At 40.7% G+C, this 26,901-nt stretch overlaps 1 protein-coding gene across 6 annotated transcripts in view; it reads left to right on the top strand.

Annotated features, from left to right (window-relative positions):
• The window catches only part of ADCY5 (adenylate cyclase 5), a 190,674-nt gene that overhangs the window by 145,008 nt on the left and 18,765 nt on the right, over window positions 1-26,901 (top strand). For all 6 annotated transcript variants that reach the window (XM_081005709.1, XM_081005708.1, XM_081005712.1 and 3 more), the window contains 6 exons: window positions 6,872-6,894; window positions 11,056-11,200; window positions 12,349-12,446; window positions 18,703-18,790; window positions 23,737-23,853; window positions 24,408-24,572. In XM_081005709.1, the coding sequence (XP_080861835.1) occupies window positions 6,872-6,894; window positions 11,056-11,200; window positions 12,349-12,446; window positions 18,703-18,790; window positions 23,737-23,853; window positions 24,408-24,572 (636 nt within the window). The remainder of the gene's footprint in view (window positions 1-6,871; window positions 6,895-11,055; window positions 11,201-12,348; window positions 12,447-18,702; window positions 18,791-23,736; window positions 23,854-24,407; window positions 24,573-26,901) is intronic.

Here is a 26,901-nt window from a genome sequence, read left to right as displayed (position 1 = left end):
GCAACCAAATTTCTTGCAACACCCTGGTTTAGAGGATGTAGGCTTATCATTCTGCATGCATCAGGAAGACAAACAAGGTAATAAATCCTCAAATTACTTACTGCATAGTAGTACTATTGAAAATAAGTAGGCTTATTAACAGAAATGTACCCTGAGGAAAACAAAATATTGAAAAAGCAATATCAGATTCACCAGTGCTTTTTTTTCTAGAAAAAGAGCTTTTTTTAGGGGGATCACCAGCAGTGCTACAAAGAGTTGCCGGAATGCACCAAAAAGGTGAAGGAGCTCTGTTCTGGTGAGTTCCAGCTGGGAAAAAAAGCACTGAGATTCACTTCTATTTTAGTATTCTTATTATCATACCCACTTGTTTCACATAATGTTCTTTCAAATACCTGTCCCTGAAGTTTCACATATTAACTGTGAATTAACAGAAGGCTTTACCCAATAAATCTATTTCCTTTTTTAAATAATGGTACTTTCGAAGATAAAGATACATCTACATTGCACACTGACTAGAACATGTCTCATATTAAAACCAACTCCACAGCATGTGGGGGAATGAAAATTATGTAATTAACTTCATCCAGGTATGCAATCCTGCATATCCAAATTAAGAGCATGCTTTTGAACCTGCATCTCTTTCAGAATATGGCATGAGACATAATTACCTGTAATGCTGATTCTGTTTAAAATAAGATGGAAAAAGCAGAGATTTCTACTGGCTGTAATTGAGTTGATCATATAGCACTGTATGTTTTTGCAAACATATTGCTATGAGTAATTGTACATTCACTATTATGCAGTTTAACCAGCTTGGATATATTTGGTAATATGGCTTAAAAATGAATGTTGCTGGTGTTTTCCTCCTCCTTTCTTATTATTTTGCTTTTATGCTCATGCTTTTCATATGCAGTTTTGTCAAGTAGGAGTAGCATAATATCAGTGCAGCTGCAGCCTTTGTTCACGTAAAACCTCTCTTGGCTTTTTGGTCATGCAAACTCACAAAGCATGATGTGATTAAGAGATTCTAATCAAGCTAGCATGTAATTATAATTAGATGTTTCTTTCAGTTGGCATTAGAAGGGTGCTTGCATCATCCTATTCATAGAAAAAGGGTAGTTGTGCCAAGAGGTGTTGTGCATCATGTTGTTAATTAGAGTTTGCTATGTCTAGCTGGTGATTCAGAGGGAAAACATTATTATTTATTGTAATATCAAACTGCGATTTTTTTAAAAAAACCCATACCCTCCACTTTGTACATGGTATGAGTAGAAGACATCTTTGAAATGTGAAGATGGAGCAACTTTTCTCTCTTTAACTTAGTTACGAATGGATATTTTGTGGGAATTGCATGTTTCTGCATCATAGCATTAGCTCTGGAGAATCTGACACACAAATAACATGCGTGATTTGTGTTTCTTACAGTGAAAAATGTGGGGATTTGTGTACTGAGTATGGGCTCAGTGTTGTGCTAACATTGTACTGATACAAAGAAGAGTTTATTGGTTTCCTTTGGCTGACAGCATTTCAAATATGCATGTTGTGACTAGTAATTATGCAAGCTGGAGGGAGTATGATAGGCTGGAGAAACGGTTAAAACAATTAAGGATGATATCATTCTCCCCCTATTTTAGTGATTTTCAAATATAACAAAACTAAAAGCAACAGCAATTACATTATTTCCCAACCCATCCTTCTCCCAGAAGTATAGAGATAGTGTTAAATTATAATTAAAATCCAAGACTTAAAGTGATGCCTATAACAAGAATGAATCAAACAAATGTATCATTCAACAATGTCCCATGACAAGCTGGTAGAGGGTAGCCATGGGCAATAGATTGTGCATATTTGATAAAATCAAAGGTAATTTAATAGATGCAGTTGTTATCCTTGGTATCCATATTCATTTCCCTTGCCTACTGTTTTAAAATACTTTTCCCCCTTGTTTTTAAAGCATCAAAAAAGCTTGCAAAGTGTGTTTACCAGAGATGATACTGGAATGAGAATGCACATTGCAGGGAACAATGCTTCTATTATTCCACCTTCAACTTTCTGAAAAAATTATCTCTGTTTCCAGCCATTGTTGTCTTTCTTTGTAGAATATCGTTTATTTCTTAACAGTTCTCTCTTTGCTCTTGGAATAGTGAAGACCTGTGTTTTATGATTAATTTGCTTCTTGATAGCTCCACTAACTACAAACCTGCAAATCTCTATGCCCCACTCCTACTTCCCCCAAAAAACCTATGCCAAAGCTGGTACTGTTTCATGTTACAAAACCCAAGTTAGGAGTTTATAATTAATCAAACTTTTCTTAATTATGCTTCCATGCAATTGTGCAATGCACTAGAAAAACCAATAGTATCCATCACAGAAAATTACCGTATTTTTTGCACCATAACACTCACTTTTTTCCTCCTAGAAAGTAAGGGGAAATGCCTGTGCATGTTATGGAGGGAATGCCTACGGGTGGCGGGGGGGGGGATCTGTTGCAGTCGTGAGCAGAGGATCCATGGTTCCCCTTCCTTCCCTCCTCCGTGGCTCGCTTTGAAACAGCAAAGCGGGAGAAGAGCCGCTGAGTGGGGAGGAGAGAGGGACAGAGCGCCTGCTTCTTTAAAGGAGCAAAGCGGGAGAGGAGAGGAGCCGCTTACACGAGTGTAAGCGGCCCCTGTCCGGTTGGTTCCTTTAAAGCAAGCAGGCTCTCTGTCCCTCTCTCCTCCCCACCCAGCTCGCTACATAGCAGCAAAGTTTTTCACCTCGCTAAGCCGGGGAGGAGCGGGGAGGAGGAAGAAAAGCAGAGCCTGCTTGCTTTAAAGGAGCAAAGTGGAAGAGGAGAGGAGCCTTCTCCCCTTATACCCCTCTTCTTCATTATTAGCAGCATCCTTCTCCACCCACCCCATGTGTGCTCCTTGTCCCTTGAGCGCTTTTCCTTCCCTCCCCACTTAAAACGTGGTTACAAAGCACGGATCCACATGGATCCTCAAGATTTTTGCACTGGGTCACCCCAAATTCACCATCAGATCACATAGCATGTCCATGGCTACATCTTGCACCAAAGAAATCACGCACCCACTGTTGCCTGGGGCCGCAGTGGTGCAAAAACGTGGTTATAAAGCATGGAGCCACATGGATCCTCAGGATTTTTGCATTGGGTTACTCCAAACTCACTGTCAGATCACATGTCTGTGGCCACAGCATGAACCACAAAAATCATACATCCACTGTTTCGTTTAGAAATTTTTTTTCTTGTTTTCCTCCTCTAAAAACTATGTGCGTGTTATGGTTGGGTGCGTGTTATAGAGCGAAAAATACGGTACATACCAAATAAGTCATAAAACAGAAGTTACTTAGCCTACAGTGCAAAGCAAACATTGCTAAAGTAGCAGTTTATCACACTGGGTTAAATAAAAGAGTCTGAGGTCATGAACACGCACCATCTGCAGGTATATGAGTAAAATAACTTGCTCAGCACTCTCAGTGCTGTTTTCCAACACCGTGGTTATGTTTGGGCACAGTGTTACGCCAAAAACCATGGTAAAACATATTAGTTCACAAACAGTTCTAACCCTTTCCCTATGGAATCACCTTGTGGGGCTGCATGGGATTTGAGGCAGCTGAAGCTGGCTGGTGATCAGCCCCAGGTTTCACAGCACCTCCTGGGCCCCATGTGTGGTTTTATATTACCTCCCTAGAACAAACCTTCACTTGTTCAGATATAATGCTAACACAGTTGCTCCATGACTTGTTTTCCCGCTGGAGGAAGACAGGAGTAAAATACTTCACTGTCTCTTGTTGCTTGAATTGGTGGGGCAGGTTGCCCCATGTGTGAGAGAGAATCAAGAGTTTCATAGTTGTTGTCTCTTACGTTTTTAATGTAAGGAAACTGCTTATTAAGTTAAAAGGAAATACGACCTTTCACATGAGATACTGTTCTTATCTCTTTCCCTTGTAATTTTACATCTTCATGCTGTTCATCAGACCACAGGTAGCTGGCCTACCTGGAGCATCTTCTGGTTCTTTCTCCCTTTTAAGCATTGCTTCATGTCTCTGTTTCTAATTTGTAGCTTGGCTTGCCCCCTCATCCGAAATCATCTGTTGTTCCATTCTCCTGAACTTGGCATTGATTTGCAGCTGTCACTAACCAGCCAAGACTGGACAGCTCACCTACTTTGTTTCCATTACTTTGTTTCCAAATCATGATCTTACTGTCCAAGATTATGTTAAAGTGTGTACTTCCACAAATCCACAGGCCCGATTTTGTTTGTATCCGTGTGTGTGTGTGTGTGTGTGTGTGTGTGTGTGAGTAAAGGTGACAATTTGAAAATTGGCTTGAATAAAGAAGCTTTATATCAGGGGTGGGAAACTCTCCCCCTGTGAGCCAATCAGAAGTTATTTCCAGGCACCTCTGAGCCGAGCTTAATGGGTGGGAACGGCTGCTTAATTGTCAATCACCTGACGTTATGATGATGTCAGGTGACCCATTTTTACCTGCATGATTTGAAATTGAACCATACAGGCAAAAAAACTGTGCTGCAGCACTTCCCACACACTGACAATCAGCTGTTATTTGGAGCTTGGAAAGTACTGCACACATGACTTCAGCACTGCCAACACTCAGCTGATAGTTGGCACGTAAGAAGCACTGTACAGACTCCGCTGATCCATGGTGCTGGCAAAGTTCCTATTGTCCAAATTCTGCCTTTACGTTTCCAGTACCTGATATGACATCATAGAATCATAGAGTTGGAAGAGACCACAAGGGCCATCGAGTCCAACCCCCTGCCAAGCAGGAAACACCATCAGAGCACTCCTGACATATGGTTGTCAAGCCTCTGCTTAAAGACCTCCAAAGAAGGAGACTCCACCACACTCCTTGGCAGCAAATTCCACTGTCGAACAGCTCTTACTGTCAGGAAGTTCTTCCTAATGTTTAGGTGGAATCATCTTTCTTGTAGTTTGGATCCATTGCTCCGTGTCCGCTTCTCTGGAGCAGCAGAAAACAACCTTTCTCCCTCCTCTATGTGACATCCTTTTATATATTTGAACATGGCTATCATATCACCCCTTAACCTCCTCTTCTCCAGGCTAAACATGCCCAGCTCTCTTAGCCGTTCCTCATAAGGCATCGTTTCCAGGCCTTTGACCATTTTGGTTGCCCTCCTCTGGACACGTTCCAGTTTGTCAATGTCCTTCTTGAACTGTGGTGCCCAGAACTGGACACAATACTCCAGGTGAGGTCTGACCAGAGCAGAATACAGAATATCAGATGTGGGGCAAGTGAGTGTGACTTGACCGAAACAGTCTGGCAGGCCAAATGGGTTGGAGGTTCCCTACCCCTGTTTTATGTGAACAGCCTTTCTCAATTTTTATGGGTTGCTTTTCATACATAGGTTATATATGTGGAGGGAGAGCAGTGGCAGGCCACATGCTTTGCACACAAAAGATCCCATGTTCAAGTCAACAGTATCTCCAGGTAGGGCTGGGAATTTCCCCTTGGAAATTCTGAAAAGATGCTTCATCATCGTAGACAGTACTGTTCTAGATGGGCCACCGCCCATGTTTCTTCTTATGTCAATGGCACCTCCAGTATGGGTTTTCCTAAGGAGAAATGCTGTTGTTCCCCTTAAAAAGCAACAAATGGAGAGTGTCCTCAGTTGTGAAAGATTCTTCTCTCTTGTAGCAATGTTTGTTGCCATGGTTTCCTTGATGGTGGTGTTGTGGAGTGGGTAATTCTTTTTCCAGGAGTCTCGGCACAGAGCAATTGAGGAGCTGTCTCCTGAGCATTAGCTAGCCAAAGTGGAAGAGATCTGGAAGTGATTGACATAGAGATTGTGTGCCAAACATGAGTGTGGCCAGTGTCTACCATCAGCTTTAGGAAAACCTCTGCTCTGAAATGCCTTCACTGTTTGTTGCTTTAAGGGTTCCTTTTCCCAGTCCAAACAAAACAAAGTAGACCCAGGACAAGCTAATATTTACCAAGTAGCCAAGAATCATATTTTTGGCATATATCTGTGAGATATACAGAGGAGTTTAGTTCCCACTCTTTTTTGGGGGGGGGGAGGTTGGGAGAGTGCTCTTTCCCCCTTTTTATGCTAGTGTCATGTTTCTGAACATAATCAGGGAGATATTTTTGCAGCAAGATCTTTGCAGAGATGAGCAGTTGCTGTTCTGTTCCCAAGGTAACTCAGAAATTGTTGGCAATTTTGAATATTTCAAGAAGGGGGCCACTGAAGGACTGGTTTGCCCAAGCTTCTTTCTTTCTTTCTTTCTTTCTTTCTTTCTTTCTTTCTTTCTTTCTTTCTTTCTATACCTGGTATCTGAAGAAGTGTGCATGCACATGAAAGCTTATACCCAGAACTAACTTAGTTGGTCTCTAAGGTGCTACTGAATCAATTATTGTTATTTTTTACTTATATTGATTGTTTGAATTAATATAAACAAGTTTGATTGAGTTAATTAATCATTCAGAATGCACTGGCTGGTATCAGTGATGATTTCAGTTTTTTACAAGGTAAACATCCAGATCGATCTACCAGTCAGTCACTATTTTAATACATCATTTGTAAGGACACATAGTAAAAAAAATGAACCACAGTGCATTGTGGAAGAGTTTTAGATAGAACAATATGATGTTTACATCAGCTGGTGTATGGCACATAAGTTTAAGTGACCAACTTTATAGCCTTTATGTTGAACTTTACAAAACATTTCTATTCTTTGACTCATAACTGATAATGTTGCCTTCTTTTGGCATGACTGTTATCACCGTGATATGGACAAATGGAAGTATTTAGTAGGGTAATGGTTCAGAATTCTTCATTGTACTTGAGCTCATTCTGCTAGCTAATTTGTATATATTTTTTTTTCTTTTCAGGGTTTTGAAGATCCAAAAGACAAGTAAGAGAAAAAATATAATTGATTCCTCTTTATTATAATGTGAAATTTTTCAAGCTGGCCATCTACAAATTGTGGAGAGGACCTTCTCGTTATAATACATCACCTTAAGTCACAATTTTCCTCATTCAATGTTTATTAGGTTTTGGAACTTATAAAGCCCATGTGATGAATACATACATTACACCATCCTGCCACTGGCATTATCTTTTGTTCTTTAGGGAAGCTTTGATGAGCCATATTTTTAAAAAGGTTGCACGTGTAGAAAGGCTCTTAAACTGGGTGTCACCAGTATGAGAAATTCAAGAATAAGCAGCTACGGAGGAGGGGGGGTTAACTAAAAAGAAAGTGAGAGGGAAAAGAAGAGGAACTAACTCTCAGCCTTACCTAACTCACAGGGTCATTGTGATGATTAACTACAGCAACCCTGCATTCCTGTACAACTCTGTTTCAAGATGGACACCAAGCACTGTTTGGTTTCATTCTCTGTGACACATCTAAAGTATTATTTGGAGCACTCCAAACATTTTTTTCACATGGCACAAAGGGAAAATGGAGGAGAAAGTTAATAGGTGGGGCAAGTGTAGAACTCTATTAGCTCTTTTCTGCATAACCTCAGAAGTTCAGGGATGCCACAGATTAACTGCTGATTGTCGCCTACAAGAGCCCTGCAGAGATTGCCTGATGTAAAGTCCTGTAAGGCTACTTCATGTTAAAGGAGGGGAGCACTTGTAGTTCTCTGACTATGAAGGATGTGACTTCATTGCCAATTTGCCAGAAAGGATATGCTTCTTGATTAGTCAAAACATAAGCCCTGCTGCTGCTGCTGCTGCTGCTGCTGCTGCTGCTGCTGCTTGTATTGTTGCTGTGTAGCTCCTGATCCAAAGATGGGAAGTGGAGGAGGTAGTGACTTAATTATTGATCTCCAGCTTTTGTATCTATGTGCGCGTGAGAATAAAAGTAATAAAGAAGGATAAGGTAATAGCTGGATGCCCCATTACTTTCAAAGTGTATAAAGGAATGACGAAATAGGAAGGAATCATCTCTATCACACCTAAAAAGAAAAATGTTGGAAAAACCAAGAGTCCTTTTTAAAGTGTTGAATTCAGGATCTGTATAACTCCTTCTTCCCATTTAGTCTACTTTCAACAAATCTTTGAGATTTAAAAAAATATTATTTCCCCCCTCTCTCACAATTCTTAATTGCTTTCATAAGACTAAAAGCTCTATAAAATAACTGTGGTAAGAGCCATTATACAAAGCTTAATTAAGAATCATTTTCCAGGAAATATGCCCTTCTTTTGCAAATTTATTAACATGGGTAATTCCCACTAAATGTCTGGGCCTTCTTAGGATCTTTAACCAGTTTCTTTCTTTGTTTGTTTGTTTATCTAAATCTTTTACCAGATCAGACTGCCTCAAATTAGTAATAATCTTTTGTGTTTGAATGAAAGTGCTTTTTATATCATACCGTCTTTCCCCGAAAGTAAGACATCCCCCGAAAATAAGACCTACTTCCAGTTTTGCCTCTCATTCTAATATAAGGCATCCCCCGAAAATAAGACCTCCCCAATAATAAGGCCTCCCCGGAATATAAGGCCCCTGAAGCTACCATAAGGTGTCTGACCCCTCTGGACCGTAGCGGCGGGCGCCACCACGCAGCTCACTGATTGGCTGCAGCGCAGCTGGAGCTGTTCAGGCAGTGCGAGGTCTCTTTAAATCAGAGAGCCCGCGCTGCTGCCTGCTGCTCTCTCTGCCCTGATGGAGTCTGGCTGACTCACAATTAGACAATAAATGTGTACCGTATTCTTCTTCATGGAAAAATAAGACAACCCCTGAAAATAAGACCTAGCGCATCTTTGGGAGCAAAAATTAATATAAGACACTGTCTTATTTTCGGGAAAACAGGGTAGATCTTTCTTGTGATATGAAAATCACATATGAAAAAATAACTTCAATTTAAAGTTTTTTGTCTAATGAATGCCCTAAATTCTGCTATTGTTATCAGGAAAAGTTTATACCGGGGATTATAGTACATCTCTATAAACATATTTTATCTAGATTCGTGAACAATAAAACTGGCTTTAATAAGCATACCCTATCTAATACTTAGGTTGCTGCTGTCTGTAACCCCAGTATACAAATTAGATTTGTAATGGCATCTGAGGAATTTCAGATATGAGTTATATAAGGCAGGAGTGGGATGGGAGGCAGAGAACTCCAAATTTATCACCAGTTGCCTAATTAAGGGTGTTTGTTAAAGCAGCATTTTTATTAGAGATGCCAGAGAAGACCAAGTGAAGTTTGTTTGGTTATGAAAATCTGAGGTGAATAATACAAGATCTAGGCTGTGCAGTTGTTTGCTGCCATTTTATTAAAACATGGCTTGTGCTAAATGAGAACATTCATGGCACGGAGGTAAAATGGCTTTGAAGTCTCTGCAAAGGATGTGAGGTAGAATGTTATAGGTTCTCTTCCATGTGATGTGGGTGAGATTTTTAATGTCACCCCCGCCTCCAAATCAATGGGTGATATAAAGCACCCTACCACCTATAGATATTGATAGTTCCCCTGCTGTCAGGAAGAATGAAGGTGTTGGGGAAGGGAAGGAGAACAGTGTCTTGAGGTAGCGGGAAACATTCCCTTAGAAGGGATCCATTCCTTGGGGGACAAACAGCTATCTTCTTGTGCAGCCCCCCAGGGCACCAACTTAGATGGATTTAAAAGAGAATTAGACAAATTCATGGAGGGTAGGGCTATTGATGGCTGCTAGCCATGGTGACTATGCTCTGCCTCCACAGTTGGAGGTAGTAACGCTTCTGAATGCCAGTTACTGGGAGCCACAGAAGAGGAGAGTGCTCTTGTGCGAGAATCTTGCTTGTGGGTTTCCCGCAGGCATCCGGTTGGCCGCTGTGAGACCAGGATGGTAGACTAGATGGTCCATCAGTCTGATCCAGTTTGTTCTTCTTATGTTCTTTGAAACAGAGGTAGTTTTAAAAATGTAGAGATCCCTAACTAGATTGCTCATTCATTTCTTAATAAAAGAACTTTAATTTTCTTAAGACAAATTTCAATGATATTTTTAACATGGTTAACTCACTACCCAATGCTTTATACTATTTCAGTTTTCCCATAGCAAATATTAGATTTTGACTGTGAAAAGAGCTGGAATTCTTTACTCTGGGTGCGATAAATCGTGATAGCATAATACATTTGGTCTTATTATTTGACCTATGAATTATGAACATAAAATCATCAACAAGTTCAAAAAGAATTGATACTACCTACCATTCATAAGAGGTATACAGCAGCCTTGAAGTAAAACTGATTTTGTTTCCTTTGAGATGGAGCTTGATGAAACTCTTCTGCTCTGCTGAACAAGGTGGCAAAATAGAACCTTTTTCCTCACAGGGTTTACAGGGCATTGTTTCTTATCAGATGTGCAAAGATCCCTTGAACATATTCTGTAGTTATGAGTGTGGCTTCTAAAGAGGTCAGTAATACTATTTCTCAAGGCAGGCAGGTTAATATCGTAGCTTCCCTCTGTAGTTCAAGAGGCTGACAAAAGAAACCTAGGTGTTTTGTCTTCATTATGATCTCTGTGTTGCTACAGTCGGGTTGACTTCTTTCATATGAAGTCATCAAAGCAGCAGCACTGAGAAAGCAATGTGGTCCCTGCATGCTTGGGTGAGCCCTGCAGTATACAGAAGGACCATTTTTGCAGCTTAGAGAATTCTGAAGGATGTGTTTCTGGGCCACTGCTGTTAGCAGGTGAGGATACACTGCAAGGTACCACTTGTAAATTTCCTGATAGCAAATAACAGTAAAGGGAGATGCTTACTGCAATTCATGAAACGCAAAAGACTGCAGTTTCATAAGTTGTCACTGGGTTCTCCTTTAGGGTCAGCATAATGTGAAGGCTTATAGGGCACTGATGAAGCTTGGAAAGGCAGCCTTACGTAGAATTACAAATGCCGCCTACATTGCTGCAGAATAAATTCATGTTTCCAAAATGACAGTAGAATTCTTCCTTCAGACTGTCAGTAGAAACCCAGCGTAGGCTTGCAATAGGCAAAAGTGACGAACTGATTCATCCTTTGGGTGACACATTGTTGAAGGCTCTTCTGGTGTAAATACCCAGGCTGACTGGTCTCTGCTTTATAGGAATATCCAGGAAAGCATGAATCCGGAAGATGAAGTGGATGAGTTTCTAGGCCGCGCCATTGATGCAAGGAGTATTGACCGCTTACGTTCTGAACACGTTCGCAAGTTTCTCTTAACATTCAGGGAACTTGACTTGGAGAAGAAGGTAATATTCCTCAAGAAGAGGTGTGTCTGTGGAGGTCACTTAAGAACGAAACCAGACAGATGATGGTGACAAATCTGTATCTTTACAGTTGTAAAATCTGAATCGGTGCAAATCATTTGTAAAGCAAGGGGCATGGTTTAAAGCTCAAGAGAGGCATGTGAATCAGATGCATAGACCCACCCCCAAAAAACCACCATCTCTCTGAAAGCTGCTTTCCCCCCTCAGCTCTTTCATTTCCAGTATTGGAGCCCATTGGGGAGAGTGGGTAAAAATTCCCTTTGGTATTCAACTGAGGTAGAGAGGTTCACAGTCCTCTCCCCACACACCTTTTTTTTAAAAAGCTTTAAATTGCAACCCCCAGTCCCCACTTCTCACACAATTTGTGAAGACTTTTTAATGATTTCAGTCTGCCACTGTCATTTGTATTTCGGCCCTCAATAATCTTCTTTTTTTCCTTCTTCTTCCCCAGTCTAAACATCGATACTTAATGAATTTATATTTCCCTACTAAAGAACTTTGGCCTCTTATTACATACCAATGCTTCTCAGGTGTCTCCTAGATAGCAAAAAGCATGTTGTCAGATATGGTGTATTCGGAGACAGTATTTGTACATTAATTTCAGCTGCTTTTCCAGTTGTTTTATTGCATTTGGTCCTGGGCCATGAGCATATTTGAACAGGTGAGGAAGAACAGATGAGCTGCTTTTCTTGAAACTTTGCATATATCTACAATGCTACATGATATCTCAGAATTCATCATTCCTAATAAGATTGCTTCTACACATTTTTTCATAGTTTTTCCCTTTTAGTTTCCAAGTTTGTTAAAAAAATTGCCTGCAAGCAGCCCTTTTTCCTTGTTATTCACTAAGAGAGGCCCTAGTGAAGGAAACCTTCAGCAGATGTTTGAAGAAGGTGATCGTGGCACTGGGTATTTTGTGTGAGAGATATGTGTCCTCCTATCGAATATATGAATTTGTAGTAATTGCCTATAAAGGTAGTATCAGCTTATTTCCATTTTATAGTCCCCTGTACCACTGTCAAGCTAACACAGCAATAAGGGCAGAGGCAAATCTGTTAAGAAATGCAAGATTCAGAATGGGGGTATACCATGAGAATTCACTATCTAATACATGATTCCTTTCCTTGCAGTACTCCAAACAGGTGGACGATCGATTTGGTGCATATGTGGCTTGTGCCTCCATAGTCTTTCTCTTCATTTGCTTTGTTCAAATCACAATTGTGCCACAGTGAGTAGATCTTTATATCTTTCCTTGCACAATCCATCTTACTTTTTACTATCCCTGGCTTCTTTGCACTAAAGTGAAGTAAAATTCTTTCCCATAATGTGTGCCTGTGTGGCAAACTGCAGTGCTCATTGTTGACATTCATTTACTTTGGTATTGTGATGTAATATTGGTTGTTACTAATATTATAGCTTATGTCTACTTATTTCTGCCTTTGAGAAATATGATTTAGTCTATTTTCACATAAATATCACAGGAAAAGACCCTCTGGGTGCTTATCTAGGGTACTGCGCTTTGCAACATTGTACTCTATGCGCAGGTTGAAAACTCAACACCTGCATTCAAAATGAATCATGAACATAAATAACATGCATTCAGCTTTGACCATAACGCCTAAACTTGCTCAACACAGAATACATAATCAAAATAAAAACAGAAACAACCAAATAACTCCCCCTCATGATGTATAGCATAAAATATTCTTATAGTGATATATCCTTTTCATCAATGAGGTCTGGCTATACCATTGTGGTATTGACTCTGAGTAGTTTATACATTTTGGATACTATTTCCCTTACTTGCAAGTGTTATAAGTATCTATATCAATTGTTCGAATTCTGTTATTGATCCAATTGCTTCAGTTTTAACCAAGATTGAAACTAAAATGTGTTATTTGATGCTTTTGAAACAAATCACTTTTATGTTTACCAATGTGTTTTTTTAATAAATTATTTCCTGCTTTGCTGTTTGTCCTTTGGTACAAATGTTTTAGTCCATGAAGTTTCTCTTTCCACTCATGGTATTATTTGTCATCTTCTGGATCTTAAAATATTGATGGAGAAATGGTATGAGTGGAGTGGTTTTTTATGCAAGTTTTTTGGACTACACCTTGGAGTTTTGCATTATCAGCAGTAAAGGTGGCTGCAATTCCACCAAGAAGCTGGGTTCAGGAGAGTGACAGGGAAGCAATGTGAGGTGAGGTAAGGGAGTGTGGAGATGAAAAGGATGGGAAAGTTAGTGGCAGGAAACAGGGTGTGGCTGAAGTCACTGTGTCCCCCCACCCCCCACATATGAAACTTCTTAGGCCTTTTACTGCTGCTTTTATCATCCTGGCTTGTTCTTCTTCGAGGCAAAAGAAAAAGCACTGTGCAAGGAGAGGCAGAAAATCAGTTCCACAAAGCAGCAGGAACCAAAAACATGTAATCTAAAATTTAGACGGCTCCATCTAGGAAAACTGAAGAGAAATCAAAAAGAGGCTTGCAGCTAAATTTAGGTCGATCTCTTCACTTTAATGTGTGATTAAAAGCTACTAAATTTATTCTTTCTGGCTTAGCTCAGCATCTCTGAGGCTTTAGATCAGAGGTCTGTGATTTCCATTATTCTTCAGTAATCACTACTGTTACAGGATTTGTGCCTTTTCTGAGCTTTTACAGAAATGGCCCAGTAATCACAGGAATAGGGACCTTTGCCATGTTCCTTGAAGGTGCAACACACCCATCCTATGTAATGTTGGGAAAGCATCTATTGCTGAGGCAAGGTCTGCATTGCTGTTGGCTTTTTTTACAGATGAGGCAGACTTTCCAGTTTTCCTTTCTGACCAAGAAACAAATTTTTTTTTGAAGCTATTTTTACTTTGGAATGACTTTCCATTATGTGCTACATGTGTCTTCAGGTGCCAGGACTTAGTGGATCCTAGGATTACACCCCTAGAGCAGCACATAGGGTGGGGAGAAGGGAAATTGTTCTGTATGGCAAGCAGAAATTATTGTTCTGACTGAATAATTGTAATTGTTCAACATTGATTTCCACCCACTGCCTAAAGATTCAGTGTAACATATTACACATTGCATAACTATATATATATATATATATATATATATATATACATACATAATCATTTCTAGTTGTCTTAGCTAAGTAACAAATATGGCAGAAGTTGGGCTGGCTCCAGAGTTTGCTTTTAAGAAAGATCTCAAGCAACAACCATATACTGGGTCATTCCCACAGGCAAGTGATCTGCCTACACACCCCTTGCAATGAGCACCTGCAGATTTCATCACTTTGATAATTCTTAGTACCCTTCACTTCTTGTCTCCCAAACGCCATAAGAGCAACAAGAAAGGTAAGGCAGGGAATTGTGCTGTAACGGTGTAAGCAGTATATTCTCTCAAGGAATGGGGACTGCTGCCAGGACAGTGGAAAATTGTATGCAAGCAGCAAGACCCTCTCCCTCCCAAGTATGTGTCTGTTTGCATCAATGATATGATGCTGTTTCCCTGATGGTCTCTGTAGTGACAGGAGAAAAAGAAAGTGGATTAGATTTGAGCCGGATCCAGGGCTCATCTTGGCAAAGCCCTCAAGCATCATGTGCTTCAGGCATGGTAGTTTGTCTGGATGTTGCTAAGGCAATCCAGAACAACATGATCTTGGAAGCTGCCTGATGATAAGACTTCGGTTATATTGGAGAATGCAAAGATAGCCACAAAAATGAAGCAATGTAAACTAAGGTATTATTTGCTGAAACTGGAAATCCCAGGCACATCTTACTGTAATTCAGTTCACAGGGTTGTAGACTGTGAAGCAGGACTCTAGTTATAATTTTACCCATAATAAAACTGTGGTGTAAAAAGGCCAGCTTTCTACTTAGTGGTGGTTCAAAATAGCAGAGGTGTTGACAGTAGTTTGGCAGCCATGTCTAGAGTCCGGAATCAAAATACACACTGCAAAAAACGATTAGCAGCTAATTTTCACTTTTGCTCTAACAGCTTTGTGGGGAAAGTGAAAGCCATCAAGTCTGAGCTTCAGGGCAAATCCTTGGGGAGGTCATTTTCCCAGCTAAACTTACCCTGCAAACTTACTTTGACTTTAAAGCAATAATGCTGTCATTACTTCCACTGCTGGAGAATTCTAGGAATTGTGGTTTGTTGAGGACACTCACAATTTTCTTTTAGACAGCCACTAACTCTTTCTCACAGGACCACTTGGAGATTGGGGTGGCATGCAACAATATTAGACTGATTTATCTGCACCCTTTTTGGTTATCCAGAACTCCAGAACTCTTCATCAGGCAATATGCCACACAAAACTGGGGTGAGGGGTGGGGTGAAACACAGGGAAAATTAAGAAGTAAAAAATTTAGACTGGATGTTGACAAAGCTTTCTAGTTAGGCAGAGAGCAAGAAATAAAGACAAACACTGCAGTCTTTATATCGGCAAAATCAAAAATAGGAAGCAGCCCTTGAGTCTTTATCCCAGAATCCTGGGTGTGTAGCCTGATAACTGTAACACCTAGCAGAGACTTGATCAAGGAACTAAATATAAAAAATTACCTTATGGCTGCACTATCCAACCTGATTATTGTACAATTCCCCCTCCCCCGTGCTTTGTGTAACTTTTTACGTGATTAAATGTTCTGGAGAACTCAAAAGTTTGCCATTATTTTGTGGCATTTTAATTGATCTTAATACAGTGGTGCCTCGCAAGACGAAATTAATCCGTTCCGCGAGTCTCTTCGTCTTGCGGTTTTTTCGTCTTGCGGTTTTTTTGTCTTGCGAAGCACGGCTATTAGCGGCTTAGCGGCTATTAATGGCTTAGTGGCTTAGCGGCTATTAACGGCTTAGCGGCTTTAAGAAAAAGGAAACAAACTCGCAAGAACTCGCAAGACGTTTCGTCTTGCGAAGCAAGCCCATAGGGAAATTCGTCTTGTGGAACGACTCAAAAAACGGAAAACTCTTTCGTCTTGCGAGGCATTCGTCTTGCGGGGCACCACTGTAAAGGTATTGCTCAGCTGTGTATTTTAGAGGTTCATAACTTCATTTGCTTTTTATTTGTAGTGTACATATTTGTCTGTAGTGCAGACATTCTCTAAGAACTGCTGGGACAACCAAATTATACATATAAAATGGCTCAATTCAGACATAACCATCTTGGTCTTGTAAACCATAGTTTATCAGACAAAGAATGAGGCTTATGCCCACATGCTTCCTCTTCTCTCCTCTCTTTGCATGTCTGGTTTCAAGGAAGACTTCTGCTTTGTAAGCAGCACTTAAACAACAGTTTCCTGGTTCACACTTCACAGAAAACTAGTTTAAGAAAACTTCATTGAAATTAGGTACTCAAGGAGAGATCATTCTTGGCCCCCAAACCATGGATTATCGGACTGAAATCATTATGTCTGAACCGGTTCAATGTTTGTGATATTGTGTGGCAATGGATATATGTGCGTTGAGCACTGTAAATGTCCATGAGATACTGACCAAAAGCATGGAGAGGTTCAGAAATGAAAACTCTCAGCAAAATGGCAGTGATAAATTTATTACAATCAGCAGGAAAGCCACAAAAGCCTGATGAATATATTAGCAAGTGGAAATGCTCTTTGTAGTCAGGGAAGAGCATGAAACCCAGCTGGCTTTCATGTGGTTAGCCTTAATGTTACCGTGCGTGATAATCATTGTTGTTGAATTATGGATGAGGTTGAGCAATAGGAAGAGAAGGGTGAGCCGGTTTTGTTTGTTTGTTTGTTTGTTGTTTTTAATAATAAGGTAACATGGAAATGTTTCACTCATAAATGCTATGCTAAAACATGGCAATGACATTCTGAATTTAAGTGGAGGTATTACTCTGAATAAGCCCATATAACCTGGATTCTATATGGTAGCTGGGAAACCAATCTACCCAATACATAGGTATCAGTACTGGCACAAGAGAAAATATTTCCTCCCTGCTCTGGCACTACCAGGTCCTGGCCCCACCTTCTGTGCTGAGGTGGCAAAAGTCACTGTCATTGCTGTGCCACTCACTGTTCAGTTAAAATATTCTAACCAATGCAACTGGGCCACACACTGGACCTTTTTTCAAAATTGGAAGGGTGCAAGAAGGGGAGATGAAGGAAGAGACAGAACTGTCTGATTTTACCTAGTGTTCTGTGCACCATTGAAACAGTTCCCTTCCACTAATGTGACATACCAGCCAGGTTTCATACCTCTACTACACTTAATGCAAACATAAGAAGAACCTACTGAATCAGGCCAATAGCCCATCATAGTGCAGCACCCTGTTTTCACAGTGGCCAGCCAGATTCCTCTGGGAAGCCCACAAGCAGGTCACAAGTGCAACAGCATTTTGCCTGTCTGTAATTCCTATCAACTGGCTTTCAGAGGCATAATGCATCTTGACGGTGGAGGTAGAATTTATTGCAACATGCAAGCTCCCCTCCATTTAAAACACGTATAAAAATTCCAAGGACTTCACAAAAAAATGGAATGCTACATGATTTGATGATCAATTAGCTTGGATAGCAGTAAAACAACATGTAAACACTTTTTTTAGTTATACTCAATAGTCATAATTAATTTATAGATGCAAGTTGGTACAATAGTCACTCACACATCTAAGGGCCAAAGTAGACCTGGTGCTGGGGGATCCAGAATCCAATCCCTTTTATTTTATATTCTATACAGCTACACAAGGCAGAGAGGCCAAATTAGACTGGGGAAATAGCTATAGGGTGGTGGTGTGTAGAAACGAAATTCTGCTTTCCCCCACTCCCAATTTGAAGCTACTGCTTGCCCCTCAGGAGAAATGTAATCTCCACAAGGAAGATTTGTTCTTGAGTAAAACCAACAACAATCCATGATCCAGATGCAATGCTCAGGTAAATATTGTGGTTTGCTGCTCCTGCTCTCACACTATGAAAGGAACATAGTAGAGTGATCTGTGCACTCACAGCAAGTTGTTAATTGTGGCTTACTGTGGTGTATGAACTGGGTTATTGATGCAAAGGAAGTGGCCAGAATTTGTTTGGGTATTTGCTCTGTTTTTCATTTTTCTGTTGTTGTTTTTCAAGTGCTTGACAAATAATGCATCTTTAGATGTTTTAGATCATTTTAAATAGAACCAATGAGAATGAAAATTGTATCCGGATTTTGGAATATAATGTAAAATTCTGATTAAGAACAGTGTGAAATGATTACAGTGGGTTGCAAATATTTCTTGCTCAAATTTACTAAGCTGCCATCCAGTTTTGTTGTTCACTACCAACTTATGGATTGACCTACTCTTAATCATAAACCTTTTCTTTTTTCACTGTTGGAGCTGTTATCTCAGGAGGGTGGTGCTTCCTCCTATATTTCTTAGCTAACATAAAGAGAATAGTGATATTGTGGTTTTCTATCCTCTATTCCTGCATCTTCCAATGACTCTACTATGCCTCCTTTCATTTGTTACACTCATCTCACATGGCTGTGTTTTCTGGTTTCAGCTCTGTGTTTATGCTGGCATTCTACCTGACCTGTTTTGTGATCCTCACCACAGTAATATTTGTTTCAGTCATCTACTCCTGCGTAAAGGTGAGTGGTAGTAATTTGATGGTATGTGTCTACTCAGAAGTAAGCCCCATTTAGTTCAATGGGATTTATTCTCCGGCAAGTGGGTGGTGATTTGCTCACTATTTTGTGGCAATTTGATTAGTCTTCATAAAGACATTGCCCTGCTGTGGATATTGGATCTCTTACCTGTCCTTCCCCATAAGGTCCCAGATTACAACAATATAAAAATACAACATTAAATCCAGTAAAAACAATTTTCAATCAGAGGAATAGGATGGATTGTGTGTGTGTGTGTGTGTGTGTGTGTGACCAAGTAATACATACAGCATACAGTGATAGCTATACCATGATGATGCTAGACACCTCTGTGGGAAGGGAATTCCACAGTTTAAGGGCTGACACAGAGAAAGCCCTCTCTTGGGTTATCATTCTGTGTACTTCTGTCAAAACTGCCAGAACGGCCTCCTCTGCTCATCTTAACATCTGACAGTCTGTAGGTAAGGAGCCAATAAGATAATTGGCTCCTACATCATTTTAGAGCTCTAAACAACAAAGTGAATAGAAACTAACTATTAACCAGCATAGTTGTTCTAGGGGCTTGAATGGAGCCTCAGCCAGTAATTGGCTGTTGCATTTTGTACCAGTTGAAGTTTCAGGATTGAAGGTACCCAAGCATGGAGTTCAGGGGCTGAGTCACGAAGGACCAAGGCCAGAGCTGGTGAACCAGTCAGAGCTGGAAACAGGCCTTCTAGTCACTAAGGCCACTTGAGTTTCAAGTAACAATGTTGGAATCAAGAGAACCCCCAAGTTGCGAGCTCCCTCCTTCCAGAGGAGTGTAACCCTTTTGAGAAGAGGCCATCTCTCCCCCCCCCTTGAACCAGAGAACTTAGAACACATAATACTTCTGTCTTATTGGGATTTTGCTTCAATTTATTGGCCCACACCCAGCCCATCACCACTTGCAATCACTGGTCTAGCACCTGAACTGCCTCTCCTGATTCAGATGGAATGAAGAAATAGAGCTGGGGATCATCAGCATATTAATAACACCTTGCTCCAAATTTCCTGAAATAGCATGGCTGAGCAACAGCCTCCCTTAAGTAGGAGCAGAACCACTATTACACAGAGTCCTTTGCCTTTTTGTACTCTATAAAGAAAGCATTGTCAGTACTTGGAATGCTGTTTGAATTTCTTTCCAGTAAGAAAAAAAAAACCAGCTAATGGAAAAGTGACTAGTAGTGACTCATGAAATACCTAGTGACAAATCATACAGCTATAGTTATAACCTTTATTTTGCCTTGGTTTGCTGATTTCAGTGCTTAGGCTCTGAACTATTGCCCTAGCATCCAAAAGTATTTTATTGCTGTCAGTACTGAACTTCTTGATGACCCATTCTGACTCAGCTTCCACATTTCTGAGATAGGCTGCTATTTGTAGGAAATTAGCTTCTATTTCAAATACAGTCTGGTTTGCTAATTGAAAACATACTCTTTAAAGGTGTCATAAAGAGAATAACTAGGTTTTGTGCTTAGACTATGCTTATTCTTAAGAGATTTAACCAGTTTGTTGGTGTCTCAGAGAGCCAGTGTGGTGTAGTGGTTGAGAGTGGTGGACTCGTAATCTAGGGAACCGGGTTTGCGTCTCCGCTCCTCCACATGCAGCTGCTGGGTGACCTTGGGCCAGTCACACTTCTCTGAAGTCTCTCAGCCTCACTCACCTCACAGAGTATTTGTTGTGGGGGAGGAAGGGAAAGGAGAATGTTAGCTGCTTTGAGACTCCTTAAAGGAAGTGAAAGGCGAGATATCAAATCCAAACAACTCTTCTTCTTCTTCTTCTTCTTCTTCTTCTTCTTCTTCTTCTTCTTCTTCTTCTTCTCTTGTCCAGTTTAAGAACATGCTTAGGTGATCAGTGATAGGGAGGGCAGCCTGCTTGAGCATAGTAGTTGGCTTGCATATAATTCTAAGCCATGGTTTGTTTGATCATTCAAATACTGTCCAGTGATCTAGCTTTGGTTTGTTTACTGCCGACAATCCATGATCTGAAGCCATTTTTTTTTTGTTTACTCACAAACTTTGACTTGCTTTAACTATGACTTGGTATTATATGCATATCCAGCACTCTTTCTTAACCATAGTTTGTTTGGCTACTTCATCTTAGAGGCTCACCAACCTACAAAGGCCTGAGGCAAGAACATCTGAAAAACAAAACAAGTTTACACAGAACAAGTCATGGGACAACTTGTGGTTCATTCATGGCTTGTTAAACACCAATAGCTTATTGTTATGTGTGAACCAAGCTAGAGTGTGACAGTTAGGAATTTTATACCTTCTATATTGATTCATTTTTGTTTGCCCCCTGCTGCTGCATGATTTGGGTGTCCTGTGTAAATTTCAACAAAGGTGATAACTAGATTGCAAGGCCTGTCCTGCAGGGTTCATTGCTTGTTACCATCATGACTCTACTTATTTCATTTCTATAACAATATCAGTCATTGATTCTTGTCATTTGCTTCTTAGAGTTTCCATTGCTGGATTTTTAAAAATATCGGCCTTCTGTGGGTAGGGCCAGGTAAGAACTTTGCAGGTTAATATCTAAGGAGAATTGAACACCCTGCACATCAGCTGATGTGCATGCAGGAAGTACCCTGCAAAGTAGCTGAACCCGTGGGATTGAACTCCTTGTGCATCACATGATGTGTGGGGAGTTCTGTCCTGCTTTCTGCAGTTGATCCACTTGTGACTCTACCTGCCCCACAACTGACATCACATATGATATCAGGTGTGAGGCAGGTGTGCCTGGTTTGGGAAAAACAGCCTCATGGGCAAAATGGAGAGGCTTGGCAGGTCAGACCTGGTCCACACGCTGGAGCTTTTCCATCCTTGACTAGTGGTTTATGACCTCAGATTTTGTATTCCACATTCCAGAGCAATGAAAGGTAAATGTTAATGGGCAAATGGTTTTTCATACATTGCATAACATATTCTTTGCCAACAAATCTGGGTTTTTCTACTTCAGCTAGACCATTTTGAAAAATGGTTTCCAGATAGTCAAATAACGAGCAGTTAGGTTGTCAAATAGAAGAAAGCAGTTCAAATGCTGACATTTTCCAAATCTGGGATTTGATGAATTTCTGGATTACATAAATATGTAAAATTCTAAATACGTAATTAGCCAGTCCTTGCTTCAGAGCTTGATGGGAGTCTGATTAGGCTGAAAATCCTTACAGTACTCTAAAAAAAAAAATTGTGCAGGCAGAGGTAGTATGAAAAGCCTGCACCTCATGCTGCACATAATTTAAACTTTCTCCTTGTCTGTGTAGAATAGGGTTTGACTGTGATTCATCTGCCGCATTGAGAACTACTTACAAGCTTGATTTAACCACTTGGAAGAACATTGCTAGATTTTTATTATCATCTTACAGTTTATTGCTATCTTTTATTATGTCAGTGCCTGGTATGATAGATGATCTCCCCCCTCCCCACCCCAACCAAAGAAAAAATCTGGTCCAGTGATTTTAGATAGTTCTGTAATGGACACAGGTGAAGGCAGCAGCTTAAAAGAGGCACAGGATTGTCACAAGTTGTATCTGTCTCCTTTTGTAATAGGCACCAGCTAATCAACCCTCCTGTTCATCAAACAGCTTCATAATTGTGCTTGTGTAGGAAGGAAAATGCAACCCTTCTAACCGTGCAATAAAAAAAGGGGGGGGGAGCAAAAAGGGAGAGGTTGGCGTGGTTAGTCATTGCTAAAAAAGCAATACACAAGCCATTTCTCACTGTCTTCTTTTAAAAAAGAAACCACTTAGAAGCCTAGTTGGTGCGATGATAATGATGCATATTTGAGCTGCTATTTGTCTGTGTCTCAGATTTCTCTCTAGGGATTGAATTGGGGAGCATTTTGATGAGGTGAAATTAACAGCAGGGAAGCCTTTTAGTTTTACAGAACTCAGATATCTGAATTCTAGAAATGTATCCTTGTTATCTCCTTGCATGTGAGATTTGAGTGCTGTGGTGGGGTGAGCCACAAACAAAAACCTATTGGAAGAAGATGTGCAGGAAGCAAGTGAAGGAAAATATGCTCCCCTGAACTCACCAGGTCAAAACTTAATATCGGAAGATAATCTCCAAGATCCCAAACTCACTGGTTAGCCAAATACCATTTAGAGTTAATTTAGTTGAAGTTGATGATTCCTGAACAGCTCCTGTAGAGTAGATAAATGTAAGTAGATCCCAGAGGGTCACAAGATTCAGTACAAGCCAAACTCTGATGGCTTCAAAAGGTGATTAGACAAATTCATGGAGGAGGAGAGTATCCATGAATACTAGTCATGATTACTATGCATTACGTCCAGTATCAGAGGCAGTAACAGTTGCTGGGGAATCAAGAGCAGGAGAGTGCTGTTTAGCTTGTGTCCTGCGTATGAGTTTTCCATAGGCATTGTGAACACAGAATGGTGGACTAGATAGGTCTTTGATCTGATGCTTTAATGTTCAAATCTCTGGTGCCTTTGGACGTTTGAAGACATTTGCCAGTGTTATTGACTACTGTACAATTCACTGCTGCAGTTGTACCTATTGTCCATCTAAACATAGTAAGAGGTGACATGAAGATAAAACTCAATTCTAGCTAGAATATTGGAAGCAAAACAGGTTATTTCAAAATGCATGTTTATATATCCATTTATTCTGAGATCAGAATCGGATGTTTTGTTTTGTTTTGCACACCATTCTTTCTGGTTCTAATTTAGAAACCATTATTTTAATCAGGGAGCAGCAAGTCAGTATGACAAGTTAGCCAAGCAATTATGCATTTAGCCTTTCTGCTCCGAAAATTACCTAGAGGAAGACAGATGTTCAGTGATCTGGCATGTCAGCTTTTGTACTTTCTAATGTGTATTGTTCTTTAGTGTGCAAGATATTTATCCAGAATCATGATTTCAAACATTTTGCTTTCTCTTTTTTGACCAGCTTTTTCCAGCTCCACTCCAGACTCTCTCAAGGAAGATTGTTCAGTCCAGGACCAACAACACCATAGTTGGGGTCTTTAGCATTGTATTGGTTTTCCTCTCAGCCTTTGCCAACATGGTATGTTACACTGGTTGTTACTTTTATTTAGCATCACTGACCTATCAGTGCCCAGAAGCTGTAGGGTACAACAGAAAGCTTAGCTCCTTGTGTATGTGTGACCAATAAAATAAAAGTAGGCGTGGGCTCAGTAATTTTCCTAATCCTTCTAACCAGTCATGGTTACAACTTAATGTCTCCAGTGCGTTGGCCAATATTATGTCTTTAAAATAGACAGGATCAAAGCAACGCTAATTGTTTCACCTGCAAATGGAGCACTTTCTGGAAATTCCCAGTGCCAGTTTCATGGTATATTAATTAGATGGGTTAGACGATACTTGGGATGTGGGAAAAGGTAGATGATGTTTTGCATACCTGCTAAGCTGTCATTACAGCCGCCACTATTTAACTGGTGGTTTATATTGTCAGGCCCAAGAGCCATCTGTGCTGGACCACTTTGCCATTGTGCAGAGAAGCATCTTTTAATGCATCTCTGCCCTGAGTACTTTCCATTGTAGTTAGCTGTTTTCTCTTTTCCTTGCCTTTCTTTTTGTTAATCTCTTCCTTTCTGCCAGTTCACTTGCAGCACTGTGGATCTCCGTGATTGTGTGGCTGCAGAGTATAACATCACCCCACGTGAGGTGAACATGTGCCATATTAGCTACTCTCCCTCCAATTACAGCCTGGGGACAGTACAAGGATTATGTGCCAGCTCCCAGCCAAGCTGCAATTTCCCAGAGGTGGGTGTGTTTAAGTTTTAAAATTCGTACAAACTATAAGTGGCCCTGTTTTATTCTGAATGAGACAGTTAAAGACTTAGCCCACTGTTATCTGTTTCAGCTGTTTTCAGCTCCTCTCCATTGTCTTCAGGTAGAGAACTTTTTCCAGGTAGAGGTTCTTTCTAGCCCAGCTACTTAAAGGTAACGGGTAAAGGGACCCCTGACCATTAGGTGCAGTAGCGGACGACTCTGGGGTTGCAGCACTCATCTTGCTCTATAGGCCGAGGGAGCAGGCGTTTGTCCGCAGACAGCTTCCGGGTCATGTGGCCAGCATGACTAAGCCGCTTCTGGTGAACTAGAGCAGCGCACGGAAACGCCATTTACCTTCCCGCCGGAGCGGTACCTATTTATCTACTTGCACTTTCATGTGCTTTCGAACTGCTAGGTTCACAGGAGCTGGGACCGAGCAACGGGAGCTCACCCCGTCGCAAGGATTTGAACCGCTGACCTTCTGATCGGCAAGTCCTAGGCTCTGTGGTTTAACCCACAGCGCCACCCGCATCCCTTAGCCCAGCTACTTAGGATCCTTTAAATGAGAGATTACAGGTTTCAGACCTAGGGCCTTTTGCATACAATATTCTTTTGCCACTGATAATGTGTCAAACCAATTCTACACTGAATTCTCAGCTTTACCACTCCAGACGATAGGTGGGATAGTGTTATTATTCAATGCTGCTACACACCAGGTTTAATGTAGCTGCAGTTTTATACACACTTACCTTGGGGGTTGGTCCCACTGAGGTCAATGACACTTGCTTCTGAGTAGACATGTAAAGAATCACACTGTTCTGATGCGCTCCTTTATAATTAAATACCTAAACAAACTTTTAAAAACTGGGATCAGGGAGTGGCATTTGAAAAATATAAGTCTTGATCTGAGGTGGTTTCTATGAGTTCGCAATGCCACCTTCATTATGCATCTTACGTAGAATTGACTTTGGAGCAGCTGACAGCTGTCACACAAAATTACAAGTTAATGAAAACAAAGATGCATTAAACACGTATGCATATATGATGTGTGTACATTCAAATAGGCTTGCATGCACACATCTTACAGAATAAAAGGTGGACTTTATAGTAGTAATGGAGGACTTCAATTACCCGGATATTTGTTGGATGTCAAACTCAGCCAAGAGCATAAGGTCAAACAGATTCCTCACTGGCCTTGCAGACAACTTCATTGTCCAGAAAGTGGGAGAAGCAACAAGAGGAACAGCCATTTTAGATCTGGTCCTAACCAATGTTGATGACCTGGTTAGTGGTGAGATCCTATGGACAGTAATACTAAAAGGAAAGGGAGCTCATGATGGCTGGGAGTTTGTTAAGAGGGAGATAGTAAAAGCACAACTTCAGGCAATACCAATGAGATGGAAACATGGAAGGTGCCTAAAGAAGCCAGGGTGGCTATCTAAAGAACTTTTAACTGAGTTAAGATTAAAAAAGGATGTGTACAAAAAATGGAAAAGGGGGGAAACCACCAAAGAGGAATTCAAACAAATAGCCAGCACGTGTAGACACAAAGTCAGAAAAGCTAAAGCACAGAATGAACTCAGGCTTGCTAAAGAGGTTAAAAGCAACAAAAAAGGCTTTTATGGGTATGTTCGTAGCAAAAGGAAGAACAAAGAAACAGTGGGGTCACTCAGAGGAGAAGATGGTGAAATGCAAACAGGGGACACAGAAAGGGCTGAACTCCTCAATGCCTTCTTTGCCTCAGTCTTCTCCGATAAAGAAAACAATGCCCGACCTGAAGAATTTGGAGCAAATGATTCAGCAGAGGAAACACAGCCCAGAATAACTAAGGAGATAGTACAAGAATACTTGGCTAGTTTAGATGTATTCAAGTTTCCAGGGCCAGATGAACTGCATCCAAGAGTATTAAAAGAACTGGCAGATGTGATCTCAGAACCACTGGCAGTCATCTTTGAGAATTCCTGGAGAACAGGCGAAGTCCCGGCAGACTGGAGGAGGGCAAATGTTGTCCCTATTTTCAAAAAGGGGAAAAGAGAGGATCCAAATAATTACCGCCCAGTCAGACTGACATCAATACCAGGGAAGATTCTGGAGCAGATCATTAATCAAACAGTCTGTGAGCACCTAGAAAGGAATGCTGTGATCACCAATAGTCAGCATGGATTTCTGAAAAATAAGTCATGTCAGACTAATCTGATCTCGTTTTTTGACAGAATTACAAGCCTGGTAGATGAAGGGAACGCAGTGGATGTAGCCTACCTTGATTTCAGCAAGGCATTTGACAAGGTGCCCCATGATATTCTTGTAAAGAAGCTGGTAA

This window comes from Podarcis pityusensis (genome assembly GCF_964106645.2).
Source record: "Podarcis pityusensis genome assembly, chromosome: 1".
Taxonomy (NCBI): domain Eukaryota; kingdom Metazoa; phylum Chordata; class Lepidosauria; order Squamata; family Lacertidae; genus Podarcis; species Podarcis pityusensis.
This window is presented reverse-complemented; position numbering and strand designations above follow the sequence as displayed.